This window comes from Calypte anna, chromosome 1 (genome assembly GCF_003957555.1).
Source record: "Calypte anna isolate BGI_N300 chromosome 1, bCalAnn1_v1.p, whole genome shotgun sequence".
Taxonomy (NCBI): Eukaryota; Metazoa; Chordata; class Aves; order Apodiformes; family Trochilidae; genus Calypte; species Calypte anna.
In genome coordinates, this window is record NC_044244.1 from 122,324,999 (window position 1) to 122,352,803 (window position 27,805).

A 27,805-nucleotide genomic window follows, 5' to 3' on the forward strand; every position below is an offset into this window, starting at 1 on the left:
CTAACAGAAAATACTGTAATTTTATTTTATAAAAGTTAGCAAAAATTGACACATTTCTAACAAAACCAACAAAACTATTTTTAATTTTATGAAATCATTCATTTGTCTCTTCATTATGGAAGATGTAGGTATGCACCACACTAACAGATTTCAGTGCTAAACTGGTTATTGAACAAACAGGTCATTCAAAAAAAAAATCATTCTACCATTAAAATCTGTGAAGGACAGTGAAAAAATTTCACAAAACTACTGAGAAAATATAAGCTTTTTTGTATTGTGGTTTTGGGGGTTTTTTTGTTTGTTTGTTTTTTTGTTTTTTCTTCTGAGGTTTGAAACTAGTAATATCTACACACCACAAAGTTCTTGGCATTGACAAGAATGACTGTATAGAACAGTAACAGCAGAATTTATTAGTAGTAAACCAGAATAATCAAGTTTTCAGTACAACATTTCTAGTAAAAAAATTCCTATGTTCAGCCTATTTCCTAAACCCTACAGAAGACTTCAGCAAAAGGGTGGTAAGGGAAACTTACATTACTAATTTAATATCTGATAAGACCATTGCGTATCCTAACTTGCAAGAAAAAAGCCAATCCTATTTTGTATATAATAAACACTGCCTGTTTTTTAAGAGTAGGAGTTAAAGTGTGAACAAGTAACTTCACTATTTTATCCTATTGCTAACAAAAAAACCAAACAGTGAAACCCTGCCTTGGAGAAGACAGGTCTAGTCGAAGGCTTTATCTGCTACGTACATAGCCATCATTTTGGAAGCCACTGCAGCACCAACTTTCAGAGGTGAAAGTGTTTCCTTGTGTCAGCCTCTTGAGAAGCTTCTTTCTACACTCAGACATAATGCAAGTGGCAAGGCAAATTCACATGCCACTTGGCCAACATGGAGAAAGTGAAGGTTGTGTAACTGATGTTGGAAAAATAATTAACAAAAATGTATCAAATACTTCCTTTTTTGAAAACAAAAAACCTAACTCCCCAAAACCCCAAGCAAGAAATGAAGAACCCACCCCCCACCCCCCCCCCAAAAAAAAAAAAAGCCATTAATTTATGTACAGTTACTACTTCTGAATTTCAGCTTACAAATTGGACTGAGGAGGATGTGAAAATGCATATAGAATCATAGAATGGTTTGGGTTGGAAGGGACCTTATAGATCATCTCATTCCAACCCCCCTGCATGGGCAGGGACACCTCCCACCAGACCAGGTTGCTCAAAGCTCCATCCAGCCTGGCCTTGAACACTGCCAGGGAGGGAGCAGCCATAGCTTTCTCAGGCAACCTGTGCCAGTGTCTCACCATTCTCACAGGAAAGGATTTCCTTGTAATGCCTAAATATGTATTATAAATAATTCATATATATATAATACTATATATAGTAATTAATATTTATTTTTTAGTTCAACATCTACATAGTTTTCCAATTAGTTTGAGGTTTAATCTATAATTCAGAGTGCTAATAAATGTCAGTGTTGCATGGACAGAAGTAAAAGGCAAGGGCATTAAGTACTTATTGAGAATAACTTCTTCCTCCAAGTGACAGAGGAGTTAACACTGAGAGATGCTTTGTTGGACCTCAGACTCACCTACAATGAGGTGCTTTGTTGGGAATGCAAAGGCCAAAAGCAGCCTTAGTTTCCAGGCTCTTTTCAGTGGTGACCAGTTACAGGACCAGAGGCAATGGGTACAAACTGAAACACAGGAAGTTCCCTTTGAACATCAGGAAACACTTTACTGGGACAGTGACTCTTGTACAGGTTGCCCAGGAAGGTTGTGGCGTCTCCCTCCTCGGAGATATCCAAAAGCTGTCCAGAAATGGTTACAGACAACTGGCTCCAGGTGGCCCTGCTTCAGCAGGGGGAATGGAAGGTATGACCTCCAGAGGTGCCTTCCAACCTAAACCATTCTGTGATTTTGTGAATAATCACTGCACATCTTTCAAGATTTTAATTTAACAAAGGTAGGATGGTTAAGTCTCCAGGAACAGCAGTCTACCCAGACAGCAAAGCAAACATGCCTAGCCTTGTAGACCTGAGTATTAGAAGCTATGACTGAGCTTGTGAAGGCGTATCACTGATGCTGGTCAGCTCTGACTACATATCAACAGTACAGCATGTGTTCTCAGTCTTAACTGAGACTTGAAGCTGATGTAAATTATTACTTCTCAAGCCTGAATCAATATCCAAATACTCCAGGTGAAAGCTGAAGCAGATTTGTATCTGGTGGACATACACCCCAGTGGATAAGACACATGCCACTAACCACAGATCAAGCCCCTGAAGAAGTTATGTAATTTTCACTAAGATAAAGGAGAAATAACCATTGTTTTGTTTTCTTTGGATGCTTTTTTTGGTGCTTTTGTAGAGCTAAATCAGAGCAAAGAAAATATTTTGTACTATGCTTACATTTTGGTCTGCCTCTTCCCTTATCCTACAACAAAGACTGCTACAGCACAGAAAAAAATAAAGGTCAGACAGATGTAGTAAGTTAGCTAGACACAGTAATTTTTTTTTTCTTTTCTGCATTAGATAATTTGGCTTAAAGTATCCAATTGTCAAAGCAAATTTAATTCCTCACATGTGATAAGAAAGTTTAGCTGGCCATGAGTTTTCATCCAAGGAGGACTATTCTTTCCTCTCCACCTTTGTATCTGCTTCTGCTGACTAGATGCACAGTGCATCTTTTGCAATCACAGAATTGTCATAGTTGGAAAAAACCTCTAAGATCATCACATCCAACCATCAACATCTGCCCCCTAATAAAATAAATAAAATATATTTATCAATATCTGTATCATCATGCCCACTACGGCATGTCCAGAAGAGTCTCATTTACAGTTTTTAAAAACTTCCAGGGATGGTGACTCTACTGCCTCCCTGGGCAGTCCATTCCAACACCTAAGTGCTATCTCAGTAAAGAAATTCTTCAGGTTAATGATTCAGAGGCAACTATTGAGAAGGTGCTTTTAGAGAGACAGTTGTTGCAAATGCTGTAGGGAACAGTGAAAACATTTTCTGAGGAAAACAGGTGCAACTTATACAAGGAGTTAGGGTTCCCAAGTCTTTAGCAACTTTGCTCTGTTGAAGTAATACTACTTGCTGCTGATGAAAACTCAACAGTAGAACAATTCAATGCAACAGGCTTCTACACAGGATATCTCAAACCTGCTAAATGAAGGTTTGAGATAGATGCTAGAGTGCTTCAGTCCATCAGATTGATAGTGTCACTTTCAAATGGCTTTACTGAAGTGGGAGTCCGTGGAGGGCTCTTTGGTTTTAATGGTGCAGCTGAGAGCTTCCGGCGGATTCCAACTGTAGCCTTCTTGTGGTCATGTCTGAGACTGCGGATTGTGCTGTTTATGGCAGCCACACACGCCTTCCAATCATATCCAGTTTCCTTTAGATCAAAGGATGGATAATTCTCTTGAAGAAAGTCTAAAAATAAACAAGTACGGAATACTGAGTTATCAATTAGTTAAGCAAGCCATATATTCTTTTTGGATGGAATTAAGACAAACCAAGCACATGATACCAAAACAGGACAGTTAGGCATGTTACAAGGCTTAAGGGAAGCTAGAGGACACCCCTGCCCCCTTTCTGCTTTATTTGGAAATGAGTGACTAAAGGTCTTAGCACAAAAACAAAATATGCAAAGAAAGCATGTGGGGTTGATCCCTTGAACTGCTGAGTAACTTCAACTTCTAATGAGGTCAACCAGAGCAAAGAAATCTCAGGTTCCATTTCAGAATGACCAGTATTTGGCAGGACCAAGCCCTCCTTTAGAGTAACTCTGACAATTATTTTTATCAAAATGAAACACAGTAATTCAACATAACACAGCTGTAGAGGAACAGCAGTGACAGAAAGCCTCCAAGAGCTTGCTCTGTACCATACTGCAGCAAGACCAATAAACAAATACTTGAATTCAGTAACAACGGGATAAATAAATACCTTTCTCCCCTTCAGCAAGTAAAATTAGTAGCTTTAAAAAACATGCTTTCATTTTACTTTTGAAATTACTGATTTGTGATTGTTGTTTGGAGGTTAGCTGAAATACACATGTTCTCTAAGCAAGCCCCTGAAAGATTTAAATAAGCATCAGAAAGGAATTTTCAGCTGTAATTCCAAATCAAAGGCAGTACCGTTTCTACTTCTTCGATTAACATACAAATTTACCTTGGCAGAATGAAAAGTATAGTTATGCCAGTTTTGTTCTTCCATTGCTCTCACCCATACTAGCAAGTGAAAATCTAATATAGTACCATTGTTTCTAGTTGATACTTCCAACTTTTAGCTCCAAATCTGGAAAACTATTGTGCCAGAAAAGCAGGAATTAAAAATGGTGTTCTTGCAGTTTACTCTGCTCTGGCAGAGAGGGAGAGGAGCAGCAGCAAAAATTCCTGAGGTTCTTTAATTCACAGGATGCTCCTGTAATAGATTATGCTGACAAAAGATAGACAAACTGCTGCCTGAAGCAGCAGCCTGGCTCTCTTCTGCTCCATCTCTAACATCAAATTAAAAATTTTTTTGGCTTCAGAGCTACAGCATAGAACAGGAATTCCTATAACCACGCCTACTGAGTGGTATATGGCCCACAGAACACCTTTTAAATTATGCTTTTTCTTTAACAGAAACCAACCAAATTTTGGGACTACAGTAAGTCTATGCAGGGCTTCTTACTGCTCTGCAGGGTTAAATTCAGAGAGCTGATGCTGCCATCCAATCAGGCTATGTTAGAATGTTAAAGAAAACAGGGACAGGGACTGCCCTCTTACCCCAGAGCCAAGTAACATAGTCTGGCTGCAACATCAACACAGAGGACTTTGGGTTTCACATCCTCTGAAGCCCTTTTATTCCTGCATCCCTATGACACACTTAATATACTTTTTTAACGCCTCTTAAGGGCAAAATGTCATAAAACAAAGCTTCCCAGGCTAGTGGTGAAGGAATATGTACAGTTTAGGAAAGCCCACTCTTATGTACAATATTGCCATATTGGGAAAGGTTTTTGGAGTGCCCAGACATCACTCTATAAAGTGTGAATATCAGCCTCGTTTGATTTAGCACCGTTGTAGTATCCTCAGAGGCAAACTTGCTACACCTGTGGAAGAAAGGGGCAACTCTGTCACCAACTCTCTTCTGGATGCTTCTACACCACCAACTGAATTTTGCAAGGAAACCTTCAAGCATAGGAGTCACATCATTTGTACCACCTGCTAGCCAAATAATCTCGTTCCTTCACTGTGCTGTCATCACAGGCAGACATTTCACCCTGCAGTTTTAGCTGTTTCTCTCTCAATTAGATAAAAGCAACTTCATCAAATGCATTGCAAAAACCTTGTTTCAAACCTCAGTCCTGGCATCACTTTTAAAAACTGTGTTTTGATCTTTTTTTAAATTGCATTTGTTTAAAGTTACTTTTAGAAAATGGTTTTGGTGTTTTAAAATTGCAACAGTTTAACACAACTTTAAAAAAACAAAGGTATGTTTTTCAATCACTTTTGTTTAACAGTGCTTTCAGAAAATGTCTTGTGTTTTATTGAATTGCCTAATCGTGAGATAACTGTAAACAGACCACTGCAGTACCCCATGCATGAGACATCCAAGTAGAGCATGACCAGCTACATTATGAGCACAAACACCCATCTAGTCCTTAACTGGCTTTCCATCCATCCATCCATCCTGCAACACCCCATTGTGAATACCAGAATATTGTCAGAGACAGTGTCGAAAGTCTTGCTAAAAAAAAGTGATGAGGCTAAGTGACAGCCACTGCTCTCCCCTCACCCACAAATCCAGTCATTTTATCACACAAGGCAGTCAGGTGGGTCAAACATGATTTACCCTAGGTAAAAACACACTGACAGTTCCCAACCACCACCACATCTCAGAAGCCTGGGAGACCTTCACAGTGAAGACTAAGCTAGAAGAGGCACTGAGCACCTCAGTGTAATCTGACTCTGCTGTCACCAAGCTACATGCCCCATGCAGCAACAGGCCCACAACTCTCCTTGCTCAATCTTTTATGATGAATGTTAGGTAGAAGCTCTTATTGCTGCTTTTGAAAATCCCTGTAAATCTCAACTCTAGCTGAGCTCTGGCTTTTAGGATACCATTTCAACACTCCCAGTCAACACTACTAAATTCTACTTCATAAGCTGTCCTTGTTTCCAATCTTTTTATACTGCTTTTTTGCACTAGAGCTCAGATATGAATTCTCTGCTTAGACAGATTTGTCTACTCATAACTTCAGCAATTCTCCTAATTGTCAGGATGGACCCTCTTGTTCTTGTAGAATGCTGTCCTTGAAGAACTGCTAACTTTCCTGAGCTTCTCTCCTCTCCAGAGCTGTGTCTCACAAGATCCCCCATGTGAGTTTCCAGAAAAGGCCAAAGTCTGCTCTTCTAAGCTGCAGGGTCTGCACTCTCAGATCTTTTTAACTCAGGATACTGAGGTTCTTCATTTCATAGTCTTTACAGGCAATATTGCCACCGATTATCACACTCCAACCTGTTTTTTGTGAAAAGCACCACAACTTACTGCACATTACCTCTGTCTGACCTACCCAACCCCTGTATTATCAAGAAATGACCCCAACACTCTCTGTCTCCCACTGTGTAACACTTTCAAACAGGTGCCATGGAGACCAAATTTCATCCTATGGAACAGTTTTATGATCTGGAGACTTCCTTGAGTTTTTAAAAGGAACTTCATCTACTTTAAGTTTGTTCCACTGCTTGCACTAGTATCTGTCAGAACAGTTTCACAGACTGAAGCTCCATGGTTTGCCCACAGGATACAATGGTAATCACTCTTGTCAACTTCCCTACATTCTCATTTGAATGGAGATTTTCTTTCTTACCTCTGAGAGCATTAATTCTGTTGAAGTCCAGTGGGCTCATGCCACGTTCAAGATTACCATACACATTACTTTTTACCAGCACATCTTCAGTGAACAGATGACGAATTAAGTAGCGAGCTGACAACTCAGGCCGAGACTTCCCCTTAGCTACGTAAATGACTGAGAAAGGCAACTGAACATTGCGCCATGGACTTCCAAGAAGTTCTGGAAAGGATGTCAGAAAGAGAGAAAGAGAAATTTTACTTATCCAATACCTACCATGCTTCAAAGTGGCTGTATTACACGAAAAGTAGGATACAAAAAGTTTGTCCCAAAACTACTGTACTTCCTTTAAAGACCAGAGCAAAACCATAATGCTACAGCTAATACTAAAATGCAACAAACTGTAGACAGATGTCCAAGCAGCAAAAAAGCCTCCATGTTACAACAATGTAACAGCATTTCTGATATGCTCTCAGGATTGCTGGCAATGTAATATGCATTATTAATGCTTGCTTTCTGAAATGTTTTTATCTCATGTGAAACCATGATGCTGTTCCAATTACATAAGTAAATAAAAATTCTGCTATTTAAATGGTGCTCGAATCCTGGAAGTGAAAACTGAAAACACAGTGAATATTTTTAACTACTTCAATTTGACTCCAACGCAAACATAAAAAAACAACAACAATAACAACAACAAAAAACCCCAAAACTGTATAGCATATCACGAGGTCTGCAGGACCAGCAAAGTACTAACAAATCTTGAGTTTGGGAGCAGATCTGATAGAGCTCCAAACTGGTAATAATCAAACAAATTATTTCCAAGGGCAACTAATCTCAACTTCAATTAATGTCGAAGTTCCCTAGTGGTATCCCATGCATTCCCATATGGAATTTTTCCCAATGCGTTTGTATACTGTGCATTTTTATTTTTTAAAAAAGTGCTATGGCTGCTTGCTTTAAGAATTTTATTTTCCTAAATTGTCAGTTTTACAGAAAGTTGTACTTCTCAAAGACAAAAATTGCAATATCATCTAATAGATATTCTGAGCTACTTCACTCCATGAAGGTAGACTACCTACAAAATAAATCAAAACAAAAAGGCAATTGTAACGCAATTCTTTAAAAATGACCATTCAGAGAAACTGAATGTTACTGCTGAGCTTTCCAGTCTTACAGTGGATATGCATTATGGGACACTGTTAGATGCAAACACATGTTCTGCTAGCCAGATAATGTTCTTCTTTGCTCCCACCAACATTAACTATATATATAACCCATGACTGTCTTAAGAGGTGCATAATTCAGCAAATCACTTAACACTTTACTACTCAATTTCCACCAACAGCAGCATCTTTTGCCTCTCACTGACCATTTAAAATGGAACACACAAATCAAGAGGATGAAAATTTCTTAATTTACCCATAGGCTCCAAAGACTCTGGTTTCTTGGCTGAAGTTGTGTCGAAAGTTTCTGGAAACTTATCCGGTACTGAATTCTGCAGTGTTTCAGTTGTGGAGCTGGTCATTTTCTGAGAATTTTGAGAACTAATTTCACTATCTTCATTATAATTTAAGTCTACACAATGGGATGTATCTGGAGCATCATCCACTTTTTCTTTCCCTTCAGATGCCTCCTGAAATATTAAATTAGATAAGCACAGGCACTGGAAGAAGGTTGCTAGTTTTCTAGTTACTATTCCAGTTCATTTCCCATTTCATTAGATTCCAGATATCTACAGTATAGCTACTCCTGAATTTCAATCATGAAAACCATTGGTGAAACATACACTAAATATTCACAGATATGTACCAAGCTTTCTAGAAGCAGAGGTAAATGGAGTTACAGGCATCTGGGGAGTGATGTTTCAGTCCATATAAAGCTGAAATGCACGGCTGGCTTTATCTGAAGGAAAGCCTGTGAAAAACAGTGCTGCCAGCTACTTGCCTAAGCTTGCAATCAAATTTAACACTACTTCTGGGTAACATTTATGAGCTTTCCTTTTAGTATCCTATGTTTATATATCTCTTCACTGAATGCTACACACAGCAGCAAGAAGAGGCAGAGCAAGAGAAAAGTATATGCTTCCAGTATTCCCCATATGGAACAAGTGCTACTGTCAACAGGCCTACGCTGAGCAATGCAAAGACAGAACCCAAGGAATTTCCAATTAGATCACTCTTATGATTAAGAGTTCAAATAAACAACTTGAGAAAATAAGCAGAAACTTAGTACTTAGGTTATCAGCTTGGCATGACTTACTGTCTTTGTTTCAGAGCGTAAACAGCGGATCATAGCATTGACATTCGTGATACAGGTTTTCCAGTCTTTTCCGTGCTCACTCAAATCATAGTTTGGAAAGCTAGTTGCAAGAAATTCTGCATACAGAATGTAGAAAATTTAAGCTTTGTGACAAAAAGCAGTACTTAAAAGTATTCTAATTTAGAGAGAGAAAGGTAGGAAATACTTCATGCTTACTGTTCTCCGTTTAGAAGCTTTTCATTTCCATCTTTAATTGAAGAGAAATAGCAAGAACACTCCAAAGCTAAGCAGCACTATGAATTTAAGATATGCAATGAAACTTCTTTGAAGTGTTGTGAATAATGCTTTGCTTATCAAGCATTTTCTGGTAGAATTAGGGGAGAGGTGTGATTTACTGTACTGATATAAAAAAATACCCAAATCCACAAAAACAGAGACAGGGCGATGCTGATGCTGCAGCTACCTCACATGGTGTAAATAATCTATTGTTTAAAGGAGGAGGAGATGTATAGGTTCACATATATGTGCCATGGGATCTTATGGAAGTGGCTTGACATTTTTTAGAAAGTGCTCTTCCCATTTTCACCATTTTTCAAACAAACAAGAAACGTGAACTTAAAGGAAAGAAGGGTATTTAAGAATCACCCGTTAATGTCCGTCCCAAGTATAGCATGGCCACAAATAAACCAAACCAAACAAAACCCAAACTGACCTAACAAACAAAAAAACCTCCACAAAATCCGTGACACACAAACACAAGAGAAGTCGTAATGAAAAACTGAGAAACAGCATGACTGATGAACATGAAGCAGACAAAGCTAGGAGAAATTAGAATTGGTTTATCCACATTGAAGAAAAACAAACACTGAGAATTACAAAAGAGGACTAAAGACATAGCAGAGTGAAGGACATCCACTACTGCATGTACAGTACCTCAGTTGACAGAAAAGGACTTACAGAATGATACAGAAAAGGACTATTTGTATGTTAAAAAACGTAAGTATTAAGGAAGCAATCCTGTGCATTTTGAAAGACAGCATACCTCTAATTGCAGCAGTCTTGTTTGGATCCAGTATCCTGCGCCCTCGTGCGCTGACGCCCATGATGCTGCACAGGAGCGTTTCCTTGGGGAACAGCACACGCACCAAGTAGCGCGCTGCGTACTTTGGCTTTGTCTTTTGCCGAGCTTTCATCAAATAGTTTCCAAGAACTTTTACATTTCTCACTGGGTCACCAACAAACTCTTTTGTAAAACAAAAACATTTAAAGAGAAAAAAACCCAAAACATTGAAGAAACCTCAAGCAAGTGTTAAAAAAAGACTACTTTTTCAAACTCTCTTTACCTCTATAGCACTCTCTATATGTGTTCTCTGCTACAGCTAATTCTAATATGTATTACTTAACTTTGCTCTTAAAAAGCAGCTTTAAATTGGAATGGTAGCAGAAATATGTTTTCAATTCACAATAATCACTAACATAACTAACTGAAGTAAGAACACGCAAGAATATACATTAAAATATTATACTGCTAAGTTATACACCATTTATAAATTCGCAGCTAAGTATCCAAGTATTTCATCTACTATTCAAGCAGCTCTTCAGTTGTATGAATATAATTTTTGGACCAAAAGCAACCAAAAATTCATAGCCCAGCCTTCCACATAGCTCAGGGCATTTACACCTCAGAAAGCAATATATTAGTTTTAAAACCATGGTGCTATTTTATATATGCTAGCTTATTATAACACAATGATCTATGCAATTCTTCATTTTTGGTGCAATTAAGTACTTTGAAAAAAAAAAAATCCAAACAGTGGAGGATTTGAGGATAGAAAGTTTTTTTCACTGATGAAATCCTCCACAAGAAGAAAACACATATTTCCTTCACATCTATCAGGTAAGTAGCTTTCTTAAATGTATAGTATGCATACATGCATATGCCTCAGCTTTACTAGCAATATCTTCTGCCTTTCTGAACATATGCATAGCTTGCATATATTGCTTATGACACATATACAGGTAAAAACAGTTTACATCACAAGTACCAAGAGGTAAAAAAGGGGCCCAGTTTTCAAATAATCCAAAGCAGGTATTGTAAACCAAAAGCTTCTGGTAGGCTATATAACTGTATATACTGCAGAGGCTTTTAAGTGATCCTTGGCATATTCAATATTCCTATGACCTTTGTTTCAAGAGATTTAGACAGTATTCCACTACAGAAATGTTCATAAAGCAGCCAGCTCTGCTCCTTTACCTTTGGTAAATAACAATAAGGAGATTACTTCAGGCACTTCTTTTTATACTAGCAGCAGTTTTTCTAGCATTCATTTCTGAGTATTTATTACAAAGGAACTCACCAAAGCTAGGATTGATGGAGACTGAAGATGGTAGTTCTTTACTAATATTCACACTCACTGATGGATTTTGGTAGTTCACCACTAGAGCATTACTTCCCAAGCTGGTCTCAGATGGTGCTGGCATCAATGATGATGATGCCACTGGTGAAGATGCAACATTGACAGTACTTTCCACAACGCTGGCTACAAGATTTGATTGTGGAGAAAGGTCAGGCATCCCGTTAGTTGTTCTATAGGATGAATGTAATGAATGTGTAGAAACTATAGTGGGGAGTGGTGGGCTCTGCCTATGAACAGGCTGCTGCGATTCAAAAGGAAGACTCTGTGGGACATGTTTCATTGTGGAATTGAGCTGAGCATGGCCATTCTGTAAAGCAACCCTTATGACCGGGCTGTGCCTTTCTGGGCCTGATGAAGAAAGAAGATTTGATTCTCTTTCCATGGGTTTTTGTACTCTTATTTTTCCTTGGGGCAGGTGACTGGAACTTCTGTATGTAAATCCAACTGGCTTCTGCAAATGTGAGTCAGAAAACAAATTAAAAGGTTAAATTAGACACATCTGGTAATGTTTTTTTCTTTTGCAAACCAGGAAGGCAAGATTTTAGTCACTGTACTATTGGCAACAGACTCTTCATTGAAGTAGTCAGTCATGAATCCAGTGCTACTACTTCTTAGCCTTCCTTCCACTTTTTTTTAATTCTCATTTGTATTTCCAACACTAAGAGTTTATCTGGTCGGCTTCCGCATTTCTCAAGTTTTTTCCACTTGGGATGCTGGAATGATTGCTTTCTAAGAAGCCAGGAAAACATATAATGAGAAAGGCAGCTTTGTAAAGGCTCTTAAAAAAACTCTATTAAAATGAATAGGAAAAATAAAATTTCAAATTTGTCAGCCATTGACCCAGTCTACTAAATTTTAAAGGGATACCTCCTCTGACATTGTTATCTTCCTTTTAATCTAGAAAGAAACTATTTACTTTCTCTCCTGGCTGCCTCATCATTCTTTACTTGCTAGCTGAAAACATTAAACATTCAGATCTTGTCTGCAATGGAAGATTCCAAAGAGACTAAGACAACTGAGAGACAGGCTATGCTTTCCACTTTCCACCACATTAAATAGAAGTTTAATACTTCTAGTAAACATATGCACCCTGAAGCAAACACTCTAGCTCAAAATAAGCTTGTCACTAAGCAGAAGCTACAAAATGTAGCTGATATATGTGGGTTTGGGTTTGCTTTTGTTTTTCTTGGGGGTGCTGGTGGACAAGAAGTTCAACATAAGCCATCAGTGTACCCTTGCAGCCCAGAAAGCCAACTGTATCCTTTGCTGCATCAAGAGAAGTGTGGCCAGCAGGTCAAGGGAAGTGATTCTCCCCCTCTGCTCTCATGAGACCCCACCTGGAGCCCCTATGATAAGAAAGACATGGACGTGCTGGAGCGTGTCCAGAGAATGGCCATGAGGATGATCAGAGGGCTGGAGTTCCTCTCCTGTGCAGACAGAGTGAGAGAGTTGGGGTTTTTCAGTCTGGAGAGGAGAAGGCTCTGAGATGTCCTTATTGTAGCCTTCCAGTATCTGAAGGGGGCTACAATAAAGCTGGTGAGGGACTTTTTAGGATGTCAGGTAGTGATAGGACTAGGGGGAATGGATTCAAACAAAAGGAGGGTAGGTTTAGATTGGAAGTTAGGAAGTTCTTCACCATGAGGGTGGTGAGACACTGGAACAGGTTGCCCAGAGAGGTGGTGGAAGCCCCATCCCTGCAAGTTTCTAAGGCCAGGCTGGACAGGGCTCTGAGCAACCTGATCTAGTGGGAGGTGTCCCCGCCCATGGCAGGGCGGTTGGAACTAGATTATCTTAAAGGTCCCTTCCAACACTGAAAATTCTATGATTATATGAGTATTTTTGTGTTTTTCGTTTACAGAAATTTGATTTTATTCCACCCTTGTAACTTAAAAAAAACCCAACAGCCTAAACCTGAAGAAAGGCCTGAATGTCTGAAAGTTTGTCTTGTTTCTCTGTTGGCTGGAGATAATCTAACTGAAAGAAAACCCCAAAACAACAAACCAAACCTTTACCACCAACCTTTCCTTATTTATATACTTAGTCTATCACAGGTACAGCAATGGTACACCTAAAAAAAAAATCAACAAAACTCCTGATGGTTTTAAAGATAAAGTGCTAGCAGAAGCTAGGAAAATGGTTGGCAGGTTGCATTTGCCAGCTTCCCTCTTATGCCCTGTAGCAGTAAAATCCTTCCTCAAAAATGCAGTGCAGGTCACTTAATCTGAACATTAAAGCAGCTGCCACTCCACATGATCAGAGGGCATGGTAAAAGTGCAAAGGTCACAGGGTCCAAGCACAGCTGACCAGACCAGTTTATTCCCTGGATCTTGTATTTTGGATGGGTAGACAGTACAAGTTTGGAGTTGTCAACAAAAATGCATTCTCAAATAAAACCTAATACCCTATTGATAACTCATATGCACAAGAACGTCATCACTTTTACTCACCCTTAAAGCAAACGGCCTTACTGATGCCTTGACATCTCTTGACAGCAGGATCACCTTTGCCACATTAAAAGCTTTGCAGTATTGTTGACAAAGAAAGGTCATTATGGATTGTATGACCTTCAGAAATTATCTGCTATGTTTGTCCTTTAAAGAGCATTATTACAAGTCCTGGTATTCTGTCTCCTTAGTAAACAGAAGATTAACCATATAGGAGCAAAATGAATATTCTGAACTTAATATTAAAGCTTCTTAACAATTTTGGAAATGATTATTTTATTAGAAAAAATACAATTTTACACCATAATGGATACAACGACATGCTGCTGAGATCTGTAAGTTGCTTAGTCAATTAGTCAAGTGTGAGTGATGCAGAAACTCTTTTCTAACTGCAGAAACCAATGAGGCAGTATACCACACCTTCTAAAGCAGCAACACCAATATAGCCCAATTTAAGCTGTAACTTACACAATTAATTTTTGTTACTTCCAATAAAATTAAAATTTTACAGCATTTATTGCAGCATCCTGAATTTGATGGGGGCCACTGGCCATTCTGTGACCACTGGTAAATAACAACACAATAGACTGAAGCCAGCACATAGTAAGAAAACTAGAGTAGTTTTAATTGAAATGGATTTAAGCCTAGTACTTTGCTACTAATTAAAACCTTATTGAAAAGAGAGGATTTTTTTTTAAAATAAGCATCAAAGAAAGTGAGAGAATTACAGGAAAAATAAATGTCTAAGGTCTTTAATACTCACAGGTCTGAGAAACAGGGGCTTTAGACGTGTACGCTGCATTTCGGAGACCTTACGATGGAGCAGGTCAAATTTTTTATCCAATTTCTGAATTGCATCATACATGGCCTGACAACAAAAATAAGGGTCAAAACAGTGTTGTTCCACAAAAACAACTTAAACACGAAGAAATCAAGAAAGTTCAATCAAGGGCAGAATTCCCTCCCTAAAAGTAGGTAAGATCTGTAGGTAATATATACATTGTCTAAGCATATTAAAGACCACTTAGATACAAAGTGCAAATAACAACTGTAAATATCACAGTAAAAAGAATTCTCAGAGAATCTTACTCCTGTGATTTTAAATCCACTTAAAGGTTGTCCTTCCTGTTGCAGTGGATGTTTTATTCTTATGTATTTGGTATGTTTTGTTTTACATTAAAAAGCTACTGACAAGCTCTAAAGTAAGTTAGGTATTATGATATACTATTTTAAGTGATAAGTTTCCAAGTGCACAGATAAAAGGCCTACAGGCAGCCACCAAAATGTTGATTTCTGTATCACCTATGAGAAGTATATTTAGAAAAGTACAATCTACAAAGTGAAAGTCCCCAATGGAACTGCATGTGGCCAGGGATGTCTGAGACAACAAGAGGGGCTTCTAGAAGTGCATAGGTGACAACAGGCTTGGGAAAATGTAGGCTCGCTGTTCAATGAGACAGAGGACCTAGTGACACAGGATATGGAAAGGGCTGAAGCATTAAATGCCACCTTTGCCTTAGCCTCTACTACCAGGACCAGCCTTCAGAAATCCCAGGTCCCAGAGACCAGAAAAAAAGGCTGGAGCAAGGAAGACATACATGAAGTGGAAGAGATTCTCGTCAGGGAACACTTAAGCAAGATGGACATATATAAAATCCAAGGTTCACCCACAAGTGAGGAGGGAGCTGGCTGCTGCCACTATGAGGCCACTCTTCATAACCTTTGATTGCTCATGGTGCATGGGAGAAGCATGCAAAGACTTGACAAAAGCAGATGTCAATTCTGTCTTGAAGAAGGTCAAAGAAGATCCAGGGAATTTCAGGCCAGTCAGCCACACTTCCATCCTGGGTAAGGTGATGCAGAAGCTAATGCTGGAAACCACTTCCAGGAACCACATGTAGGACAAGAATATCACCAGGAGTAGTCACAGAATACCTTCACAAATGTAGTCATGGCTGACTAATGTGATAAACTTCTACAATAAAATGACTGGCCTAGTAGGTGACAGGAGAGCAGTGGACATTATCTACCTGGTGTGAGGAAGGCCTTCAGCATTTTCTCCAGTAAGATCCTCAACAGACAAGCTCCTTACATACAGGTTGGATGAGTAGACAGTGAGGTGGCCCACATGGTGGTGATCAGCAGTACAGAGTCTAGTTGGAAAAGAGTGACCAGTGGCATACCTCAGGGATCAATACAGGGTCTGATGCTGTTTAACACCTTCATTAATGATCTGCATGATGAGCAGAGCGTGCCCTCAGCAAGTTTGCAGATGACAGCAGACCAGCAGGAGTTGCTGTTATACCAGAGGGTCACAATGTCATTCAGAGGGATGTCAACAGGCAGGAGAAATAGACTGACAGAAACCTCATGAATCTAAAAAAGTAGAAGGGAGAAGTCCTGCACCTAAGGAAGGACAACCCCAGGCACCAGCATGACATGTTGGGGTCACCCAGCTGGAAGCAGCTTGTCAGAAAAGGACCTGGGATATTCTGGTAGACACTAAGTTGACCATGAGCCAGAGATGTGCCCTCCCTGCAAAGAAGGCCAATGTAGCCCTGGACTGCATGAGTGTTTGCAGCAGGTTGAGGGAGGGAATCTTTTCCCTCTACTTAGCACTGGTGAGCCTGTACTTGGGGTGCTGGGTGCAGCTCTAGGCTACCCAGTACAAGAAAAACATGAATACAGTAGAGTCCAGAAAAGGGCCATGAAGATAATGAAGGGACATTTCTCCTGTGAGGAAAGGCTGAGAGAGCTGGGACTGTTCAGCCTGCACAAGAAAAAGCTCAGGGGCAAAGCTTATCAATACATGCAAATACCTTAGAGGAGGGTGCAAAGAGGACAGAGCCAGGCTCTTTTCAGTGGTGTCCAGTGGCAGGACCAGAGGCAATAGGCATAAGAAAGACAGGAGGTTCCCTCTGAATATCAGGGAACATTTTACACTTTGAGTGTGATCGAGCACTGGCATCAGTTGCCCAAGGAGGTTGTGGAGTCTTCATTCTTAGGGATATTCAAAAGCCATCAGGACATAGTCCTGGGCAACTAGGCCAGGTGGCCCTCCTTAGTCAGGGGGTTGGATAAGACGACCTCCAGAGATGCTTTGTAACCTCAACCTATCTGTGATTCTGTGCAAATGAGATGGGGGGTAAATGATGTATGGAGACACCAACTCAGCCATGCCTTTCACAACAAACAGGGCACTGAAATCAACTGCATCCACATCTGTCACTATTAAGTGACAGAATGAAAAATAAAGAATTTGAAAAAACCCTTTGTGTGTTATTGAAAGTGTCTGATCTGTAGTCAGTCCCCAAGGTCAAGCTGCTTTGAGATGCTAAAAATTCATGTTGCCTTAAAAAACAATCAGGTATAAAGTTTTAGAAAGTATTATTGTAAAGACCCAATTTTTCAGACATAAAAGCCAGATAAATAAAATACTTCAAAGTCAATTATTATTACATTACTGTGTGACGTAGAAAGTTCTTTCTTCATCATCTCCAGGATTTAGAAACCCAAATAAGGATGTTTACGTAGCAATTTAGACATGTACTTTGAACCATAACAGTATAAAGGAATTAGATAATAGAATATTAATCTAGTATGGAAAATATGTATCAGGTACACCATCAACTACTGCTGAAAAAAACCCAAAGACATTAGAAATACATAAGATGCAAAGATGAAACATATCTTCAACTAACTAAAGCAATTTCTTTCGATGATCTACAACATACCTAGACAGAGATATTTTTTTTAAATGCATATGGCTATGAAAAAAAAGATAAATCACTAGATGGATTTGTAATAGAATTTCAAATTATTTTCAATTTTATCAAAACCAACATTTAGGCTTCAATATGATAGTTATATTTTTTAAAAAATTAAATGTCCTTAGACATTGAAAATATCCCTAGACATCTGTAAATCTTCCCAAAATTTATAAATATCTCAACGAAGCACTAAAAGACCTTAAATCAGTCTGGACAGTAAAGGCATTATTAAAAGGCTTCATGTAGCCTTAGGGCAGATTTGCTGGGAACAGTGGATAACAGTGGGGGAAAAGAGAAGGAGAGGAGCAGGTAGCAAAGGAAGCTATAGCTTTTGATTTGCACTACTTGCTACAGCACACATTCCCAGACCAGCACTAAGAATGTTAGTCACACAATCTTAGTCAATTTTCTTCCACAGCATCACTGAATATATGCTTAAGGAGTCTTACAAGACTTTAATACTTTGCTACATGCCACTCACGAATTATTCTCCCAAAAGCTTGGCCTGAATGTCTTTTACTCAATAGAGTTTACTCCAGAGTCACATAAGTGCTCACCTGAATAAATATAGGATGCTTTTAATTTTCAATTCAGTGATTTTCAGTCTCTCCAGGCACTGCTTCAAAAGTCAAAAGCAAAGAAATTGCCAAACACCACTACCACTCCCAGCATTTTGGCACCTTTCTGGCAATTTTTGTATCCTTTCCAAAGCTGAGTGTGTATGACATTCAGATCTTTCCTGTTACTCTGAAGCTCTGCCCAATAAATTACTACATTTTATGTTTCGAATTAAAGCTTAACATTTCAAAAGTATTCTTGGCAGCTATGGTGTGAAAAGTTCAGATAATAATATATATATATATATATTTTATTACAAATATTGAAGGTGAGTGGGCAACTAGCAACTGGGCAACTACCCAGGAAGGCTGAAGTCTTAGGTTATCAAATATAGATTGCTAATCTTTCTGAAATGTAAATGAAGTTATTTAAATGACACTTCAGAGACAAAGAAAATAAAGTACCTGGCAATAGCTGAGGACCTCCATAAGAGTTTTCTGCTGATGTCCGCTGTAGGAAGCTTCAGTGTAGGAAGCTTCAGATACAATACTCCCCTTTTTCATTAAAATAATTAAAAAAGAGTGTAAGATAGTAATATGAATACAGTCTTCAGATATCACGCTGAACAAATAGATCCCAAGTTCAAAACTCATGTGCTGTTTTAACCTATCCCAAAACATGCATTCCCAGTCATTCCCACATTTTAAAGTCAGCCAAAGGAATGAAAATGTACTTACACATTCATAGTCTGGTTCATACTCATAAATGACATCATCACTATCTTCATATTCTCCTTCCCTGGTTCTTATCTGTGAAATAACGAAGAATTTTTAATGTTTTGATTAATGAAAGAATTCAAAATATAAATTACAACCTGTTAGGAATCCAAGGTGGACACTTTCAGTTATAGCAATTTTCTCACCCATAAATCTTTTGCAAACCTATATAATGATACAGATTTTAACTGGTTATTCTAAGGCAAGAACTTTCTCATCCAACTATGTGTGCCATAATGCCAGACTTATGCAGTTATGAGACTCCATTTAGATTTTTACGCTTATTTAAATAAATCAATTTGAAAATACTTGTATTTATTGTAAGCAGTATAACTCTTCATGCAGAAGCTGTAAAAATGTCTATTTACAAGCTAAAAGACAATTTTCTTACTGCTTGAAACTGCTTTGAGACAGGAATCAACAGTGCCACCGCCTGGACAATTATGACATTTTTCTTTTACTGGATGTTCCTGTCTACCATACAGCGGCGATTTTACCAGTTTTTTTGCTGTTGCTGTTTTATGTTTGGTTGATTGTTTTTTGTTTGTTTGTGTATTTTGGGTTTTTCTTACTATTGCATATTTATCTGTGCCTCATTTTAAAAAAGGAAGGTTGGGAGCATGGAGGTATGTTGGCTTTGATTTACAACAAGCAGAATTAAACAGAGGGGAGATGCTTTTGTATCATTTAAAGACATCTTAACTGTTGAATTAATAATTAAGCTTTGTATGGTGACATGAACTAAGCTTTGGACTGCCTCAAATTAAAAATATATGTAGCCAATCTTTGAAGAGCCTTGTTCATGGAGGCAAATCACAGAATCACAGAAAATTAGGGATTGGAAGGGACCTCAAAAGATCACTAAGTCCAACCCCCCTGCCAGAGCAGGGTCACCTACAGGAGGTCACACAGGAACATGTCCAGGTGGGATGAACGTGTCCAGAGAAGGAGAGTCCAAAACCTCCCTGGGCAGCCTGGTCCAGTGCTCTGTCACCCTCACAGTAAAAATTTTTTTCCTTGTGTTTATATGGAACCTCTGATGCTCAAGTTTATATCAATTGCCTCTTTTCCTATCATTGGGCATAATTGTGAAGAGACTGGCACCATTCTCCTGGCTCTCTCCCTTTATGTATTTATAAACATTAATGAGGTCACCCCTCATTCTCCTCTTCTCCAAGCTGAAGAGACCCAACTCCCTGAGCCTTTCCTCATAAGGGAGATGTTCCACTCCCTTATCATCTTAGAGGCTCTCCTCTGGACTCTTTCAGGAAGTTCCTTGTCCTTCTTGAACTGAGGGCCTCAGAACTGGACACAATATTACAGATGTGGCCTCACAGGCACAGTAGAGAGGAAGGAGAACCTCTCTTGACCTACTAGCTACCCCTCTCCGAATGCACCCCACAAAATTATTTTATTTAAAAAATTTAAGAGCATCTTCATGGGAAATTAGTGTAAGTTATTCTCTGCTGCACACTAGCTAGTGTTATACACATGTACTGTATCCAGCACAAGAAGGTTTTACTCTTGCTAGACAACTCTATGCACTACATTAATATCCTACCCACACTTCTCCACTGGGATGTCATCAAATGAGCATACAGAACTGAAGGAAAAGTTACATTCCAAATAACATGGAAACTGGCCTTAAAACAAAGGGCTACTGTCTGGCAAAACATACCACAGTCTGTCCCACTAGAGTAGGGGCAAGTCGTTTTCTTTTATTATGTGAAAACACAAAATCCATTTTTTCAGGGCTGTGACCATTTCCTCTCTGCATACTCGCAGAATGGCTCATTTGTGATGCCACTGGGTCAGTCAGCACTGATAAGCCTTTGCCTCCTGGAAAAATGAAGAGATAGTAAAGCACATCAGCAGGTTTCCCATTGAATTAAACATTTCACTACAAAACCCATGCGCAGTCCTCCATTATTTTACTTTGAAATGGCTTATTGGAAATTTGTTTACTAGGTATTATTAAATTCATTAATCTAATTCATTCAGATCTGAAATCAGTGAATTTAGTTTCATATTCTTTCTTCCAAACTCTCTCCAGCCTTCATCTCATTTGCCTCACTTTTCACTGTTAATTCTCTGTTCATGTTTTCATATTTAACGGTACAAATCACTGAATTCAAAACCCTGACAAAAAGCAGTTAACTGAAATTCAAGCAATGCACCCACAATGTAAAACAGTTACTGTTTGTTTAGACCTCAGTTGTCCCTTCTCTACACTTAAAGCTTCTCCACCAGTTCGGTCACTGAAACCTGTGCCAACAAAAAAATACCTGCTCCAAGTATCTCCTCTCTTGAGCCAGTGTAGATCAGGGACTACCCAAACACAAAATAACCACAGCTGGTACAAAAACTGCCTCCACCTCTTTATGTGCAAGTGTGGCACACAGTTAAAAAAACATTACCACTGTTCACCACAGCTCCAACCAAATTGTTTTGAAGCCCACAAAAAGGTGAGGCCGATCTTCTGAAGAATGTTAAAGGATTTTCACAGTTATGAGAAAAGGCCTATAGTTAATGCCAAGCCCATCATTTACAGGTTTCTTCCTCAAACTTTCAGGAAAGGGCTACAGCAGCTCTTTAAAAAGAAATAAAAACACCCTTAAGAAAAGAAAAGAAAGGAAAAGAAAAGGAAAAGAAAAGGAAAGGAAAGGAAAGGAAAGGAAAGGAAAGGAAAGGAAAGGAAAGGAAAGGAAAGGAAAGGAAAGGAAAGGAAAGGAAAGGAAAGGAAAGGAAAGGAAAGGAAAGGAAAGGAAAGGAAAGGAAAGGAAAGGAAAGGAAAGGAAAGGAAAGGAAAGGAAAGGAAGGAAAGGAAAGGAAAGGAAAGGAAAGGAAAGGAAAGGAAAGGAAAGGAAAGGAAAGGAAGAAAAGAATAACGATATCCCCTTAAGTTCTATACATTTCAGCTGTAGATGAGCCAAGTACATAATAAACTATAGAAAAGAAAAGACATTAAAAGGCAAGTAAAGCTTAAGAAGATAAACAGGAGAAACAATGTCTGAGAAACAATGAGTAAAACCTAGCTGACATAAAAAGCACACGTCAAGTATCTACCACTCTATCTGCTGTGAACGAGATTTTTGGAGATCAGACCAATATGAAAAGGCATGGTGGACAAGTTTTTGTGGATGCATGAAAAAAGTTACATGTGTATACCTTACTACTTTTTTTCAAAATCATGGAACTAATTTCATTGCCCCAGTGGCAAGAAGAGCTAGTAGCTTAGAACAGAAAACAAACGCAATGTGACAGGGACACACTAAGAGAAATACTGAAAGCAAAGGCAACTGCTTTTGTTTTATGCACCAGAAGATGAAGGGCCAGGGGCAGAGCAGAAAATGTATCATAAGCTAGAAAAAAATTTTCTTTGTATTAAGAACCCAGCAAACATTGTACCAGAGCTAATCGATGCTACCTCAAACCTATCTACCCTCCCACTGAGCTTCAGAGTTTGCTTCCTTTCCCCTTTCATCTCATCTGTCCTGGCTGTGCAGACCAAGCTAAAGCTTATCTCTCAGAACCAAGACCTAGATCTGTATCTTAGGGATTGCTGATCCTGCTCTACCAGCTCGGTATCTGTAGGCAAGAAGAGAAAAACAAAAGAGACAAGTTTGTACAGACAGAAGCAGAGCTGAAGAAAAGGTACTGTTGTACAAGACACTAGCCTAAGATGGTTGTTGAATAAAAGCAATCAGAGAGAATTTAATTTCAAAGACTTAAGTTCAACAGTTATATTAAAAATAAACTTATGTCATATTTTGGCCATAGACTTCATTATACTAAATTTTACTAGGCAACACCTAATGCTAACAACCTACAACAACAGAAAATGTAAGCCCAAGGATGACAAAACCATCTTCTACCTCTTAAAAAAACAGTACTATAAAGTAAACTGGACTTCCAAAAATATCCCCCAAAAAACAAACAACCACAAACCACTAATAATATCCATCAGTTACAGTTCTTTTCATTTTCCTTGCTAATACTGTTGCTGGACTTGTGAAGATTATGATTAATTTTTGTCCAAGCAAAGAGAACCCAACAGAGAACTTGGTAAGATTTTTGAGACTTTAATCTTGGAAGTTAAAATAAGTACAATGATCTAGAGATACTCAGCAAAGGCTACTTAAAACTATTAACTTACCATCTTCAACATTCATCTTGCTATCATTACACATCATTGTCTCCAGTGTTCTTCTAAATTACATTGAATCATTTCTCTAATAATCTCACCTTTTGGGTTAGGTTCTTCTATGACACTTATTTTCCAAATTGCTTATTAATTAATTCCTAGCTACACTTACCTTATAAATAATTCAAAACCTGTATTTCAAAAACATAGTATTTCATAGTGTTCGCTATTTATTAATAGTATTAGCAGACCTCTAAAGAAATAACTAAAAAGGTCCCTCTTTTTAAATACACTGCCAACCACTTTCTGTGAAGTAGCTTTCTAATAAAATGTTTTGAAAATATGGCTATTTCAAAAAGCATTCAAGACAGCAGCACTGAACATACCGTATAAATCACAATAAAAATGAATGATAATTACCATAGGCAAGTTGAGCCATGTGGGGGACAACATTGCTTACTTCATTGTTTTGTTCCATTGATATGCAGTTTTGTGTGCCTAGTCCATTTTCTCCATGGTCAATAATCAGTGCTTCAACATCATCCTCAACATTCACCGAGATATAATCTGTGAGCATTTGAAGAAAGAAAAACAGGTAAGACTACATACCATTCTGTGTATGACAACTGTAGTGTTTGGATCATGCCTAGCACTATCTGTGTTGTAAGCCAATACTGTAATTTATCTATTTTCACTTTAGCATCGAAATAGGGTTACATTTAAACACAGGCATTAAGGTTTTAACATGCACTAGAAGGGAAGCAGCCTCCTATTGGTTAGTTGGCAGAATTCCTAAAACTAGTCAGTACCCAACTCTTCCTATAATGTCCAGTTTCAACAGGAAACTTCTGAGAACTCCACTACTTACATTGAAGCATCCAACAGACAATCCAATCAGTCTACAAATCCTAATGGAGTATTTGGTATTCAGATCAAACCAAACATTAGCTTCCAATGAGATGCTATGCAGAAACACTGGATGGCATGTCTCAAGTACCAACTTTTTTTTTTCAAATTAAACATACTACATCAAGACAAAATGTCCTAGTTTCAGAGTTACTGTATTATAGATAGATCTGGTGTGTATTCAGGAGGACAGACAAGGGAGTGAAATTTATTCCTGATGAAACAAAACCATGGAAGGAATTATACAATGAATCACTAAAGTTAGGAAATAAAACTTAAATTCAGCCAGCACATACGCATAATGACGTGGTAACTATATGAACACATGCTGTATTTTCCTCAGGAGTTCTACTTCATTCCGTGCACAGGATTCAGCTCCAGAGACAAATCAGGGCTGTGTAACAGTAGTCTGGTGCTTTACTCTCACACAAATAACTCACTCCATATCTGCTCTCTTCCCTCTGATCCAATTTCTTAAGAGACTAAAAGGTGGAAAAGATGCTGAATTCCACAGGTCAAGGTTTTATCTCTGTACTCCAGACTAATCCAGAAGAAAGGATACAACAGTGTCTGGATTTGGCTGACATCAGATTAGAAAGACAACTGGAGGCCCGGGCCCAGAGAGTGGTGCTGAACGGTGCTGAATCCAGTTGGTGGCTGGTCACCAGTGGTGTCCCCCAGGGATGAGTGTTGGGCCCAGTTCTGTTCAATATCTTTATTGATGATTTAGATGAGGGGATTGAGTCCATCATCAGCAAATTTGCAGATGACACTAAACTGGGGGGAAGTGTCGACCAGCTGGAAGGCAGGAGGGCTCTGCAGAGGGACCTGGACAGACTGGAGAGTTGGGCTGATTCCAACGGGATGAGGTTCAACACGGCCAAGTGTCGGGTCCTGCACTTTGGCCACAACAACCCCATGGGGAGCTCCAGGCTGGGGACAGAGTGGCTGACATCAGCCAGACAGAGAGGGACCTGGGAGTCTGGATTGACAGGATGTAGAGAAATAAGATAAACCAGGTACCTCGAGTTGCCAAAGAGTGGGTGTGAGTCCACCTGTGCCTGGTTAGGGCAGGCCCCTATTACCAGGGGGCCAATAAAGGTGGGACACACACCCACAGAGAGAAGCTCACTCTGGTGTGAGGTAGTGCAGAGGCCAGCAGCTCGTCGAGCCTCAGGAGCAAGAAAAGCTCTCCCCGCTACAACAGGAAGCTGAACATGAGCCAGCAGTGTGCCCAGGTGGCCAAGAAGGCCAATGGCATCCTGGCCTGTATCAGGAACAGCGTGGCCAGCAGGTCCAGGGAAGGGATTCTGCCCCTGTACTCAGCACTGGTGAGGCCACACCTCAAGTCCTGTGTCCAGTTCTGGGCCCCTCAGTTCAGGAAGGAGATTGAGGTCCTGGAGCAGGTCCAAAGGAGGGCAACCAGGCTGGTGAAAGGACTCTAGCACAGATCCTATGAGGAGAGGCTGAGGGAGCTGGGGCTGTTAAGCCTGGAGAAGAGGAGGCGCAGGGGAAACCTCATCACTCTCTACAACTCCCTGAAAGGAGGCTGGAGCCAGGGGGGGGTTGGTCTCTTTTCCCAGGCAACTCTCAGCAAGACAAGAGGGCACGGTCTCAAGTAGTGCCAGGGTAGGTTTAGGTTGGATATTAGAAAGAATTTCTTTATGGAGAGGGTGATCAGGCATTGGAATGGGCTGCCCAGGGAAGTAGTGGATTCTCCGTCCCTGGAGATATTTAAAAAGAGACTGGATGTGGCACTCATTGCCATGGTCTGGTAACTGCAGCGGTAGTGGACCAAGGGTTGGACTTGATCTCTGAGGTCCCTTCCAACCCAGCCAATTCTATGATTCTACGAAAATGAGGGCCTGTTCAGAAACACTCATAAATTGCCATGCAGTCAATAGCTATGTTTATAGTAGTAAATGAGGCCAAAAACCTAGTGAGGGCATAGTTGCACTGCAAAAAGGAGTTCAGCTGACTGGACATGAGCTGGAATATGCTACTTATGCTCAAAGTTAGAGAATAGTTCTTGGATAGTTTTAGTTCTATATAGAAGTAAACAAGACTACTCATGAGCTTAAAATAGCTACAGCTTTTAGCAGAACACTTCAGCAATGTTCACTGACTGAAATTCACTGCAGGCCAACACAAGTTATTTGCATGGGCTGAATTATTTAATTGCCTCACAGGCACAATTTTTTTTGTTGACAATCATTTAATATTCTGCCTACTTTGGGAGAGAGTTTACAGAGTCAGGAAAAGTGCATCTGCAACAAAGTAATTTGGAAAATAATCCCTTCTGCCAATTTCCAGACCAGGATGCTGAGTTACTGTATTGCCTGATAAATGCCCAAATTACAGCTGGGCTCCTGTTGCTGTGAAATTACCCTTCTATCCCCAAGTAGAGGAAGTGACACAAGTTGTATGCTACCTGTGCAACTTTACAATGCACAGTATTTACCTGCATATTTGTATTTTTTTTCTGCAAATTTCATATGTCATTTTGGCAACGTACTTTTGCTCATGGGAAATGAGGCATAACAAGCCTACCTGATAAGCAACTAGGTCACTTGAATCCAGAACAGCCAGAGCAACAGGCATATAATGGAAAATTCTGTGCACCTGGTACAGAGCTAAGAAAAAGCAGCTTTATCTGAACTAGAGGAAAGCCAGTGTGATCAGAAGTCACAAGTCTCTACAACCTGTTGATAAGCAAAGCTCAGTCTTCCATACTCTCCACTATCCTTCCTTAAATTAAGTTTCAAAATCAGAATTTCAGAAGTGCAGCTGACTGCAAGCAGAAAGCTTTTCTAAAATCTGTAGCGGCAGCACCTCACATCTGGAGGATAAGTTTACACAAAAGAAGGAAAGTCAGAAAGGGAAGACATCACACTTTCAAGAAGTATTTAATCAATTACAATACATTTCTATAATTATGTAGAAGCAACACAGCCACAGGAACTACTCTCTCAGAACTTTTACTCTCCTGGACAGTGGTCAGGATTCTCCTTATTCTCAGGACTGTTTACTTCCATCACTCATTGCTGAACATGATTGCTCATATAGGAAATGGAAATTATTTCCTGTTAAGGATGCCATTCCTACATGGACAGTCAGGAAATTCTGAGATTAGAATACATGACCCTTTTCTAGGAGGGACTATCAGTCTGACTGGTTGCTGCAGCAATAAGGAAAGGTGCTCTAAGAAATGTAGACCCTCTTGCTTTATACCAACCATTTCTTCCTTTTTCTAATGTAGTCTAGTTGCCTTATATGTAAAGTTAGTGTACAGATTTAGATGTCTCTGCTGACAACTTTAAATGTCATTACTGTAATCATTCTTACACAGAAAATAACAACTGTACACTGCCAACTGTCTGCTGGATGCTTCTACACCACTGACTCACCAGGACAACTATACATGGATTAGCAAATGGTGCTCACTCAGCATAGTGAACAGAACCTCTGGCAGCAGGCAGTTCTGCTCACAGTGCTCTGATTTTTGCATTTACTTAGGATCAGTTTTTAAAAATGTTTTTGCATGTTTCATAAGTACATTTGGTTTACATCACTTTTTAAAACTGTGGTTAGATGGTTTTTTAATTGCATTTGCTTAACATTACTTTAAAAAACTCTTTCACATTTGACTGACTTGACTTTATCCTACCATGAAT

At 39.3% G+C, this 27,805-nt stretch overlaps 1 protein-coding gene across 2 annotated transcripts in view; it reads right to left on the reverse strand.

Annotated features, from left to right (window-relative positions):
• Positions 1-2,801: 2,801 nt before the first annotated feature.
• BEND2 (BEN domain containing 2) overlaps positions 2,802-27,805 on the reverse strand; it is a 31,510-nt gene continuing 6,506 nt past the window's right edge. For both annotated transcript variants that reach the window (XM_030455677.1, XM_030455670.1), the window contains exons 2-12: positions 23,646-23,792; positions 20,760-20,920; positions 19,043-19,114; positions 18,770-18,859; positions 14,741-14,845; positions 11,474-11,984; positions 10,159-10,359; positions 9,117-9,232; positions 8,277-8,490; positions 6,873-7,076; positions 2,802-3,445 (exon numbers count right to left, since the gene is read on the reverse strand). In XM_030455677.1, the coding sequence (XP_030311537.1) occupies positions 3,213-3,445; positions 6,873-7,076; positions 8,277-8,490; positions 9,117-9,232; positions 10,159-10,359; positions 11,474-11,984; positions 14,741-14,845; positions 18,770-18,859; positions 19,043-19,114; positions 20,760-20,920; positions 23,646-23,792 (2,054 nt within the window). In that variant the 3' untranslated portion in view covers positions 2,802-3,212. The remainder of the gene's footprint in view (positions 3,446-6,872; positions 7,077-8,276; positions 8,491-9,116; positions 9,233-10,158; positions 10,360-11,473; positions 11,985-14,740; positions 14,846-18,769; positions 18,860-19,042; positions 19,115-20,759; positions 20,921-23,645; positions 23,793-27,805) is intronic.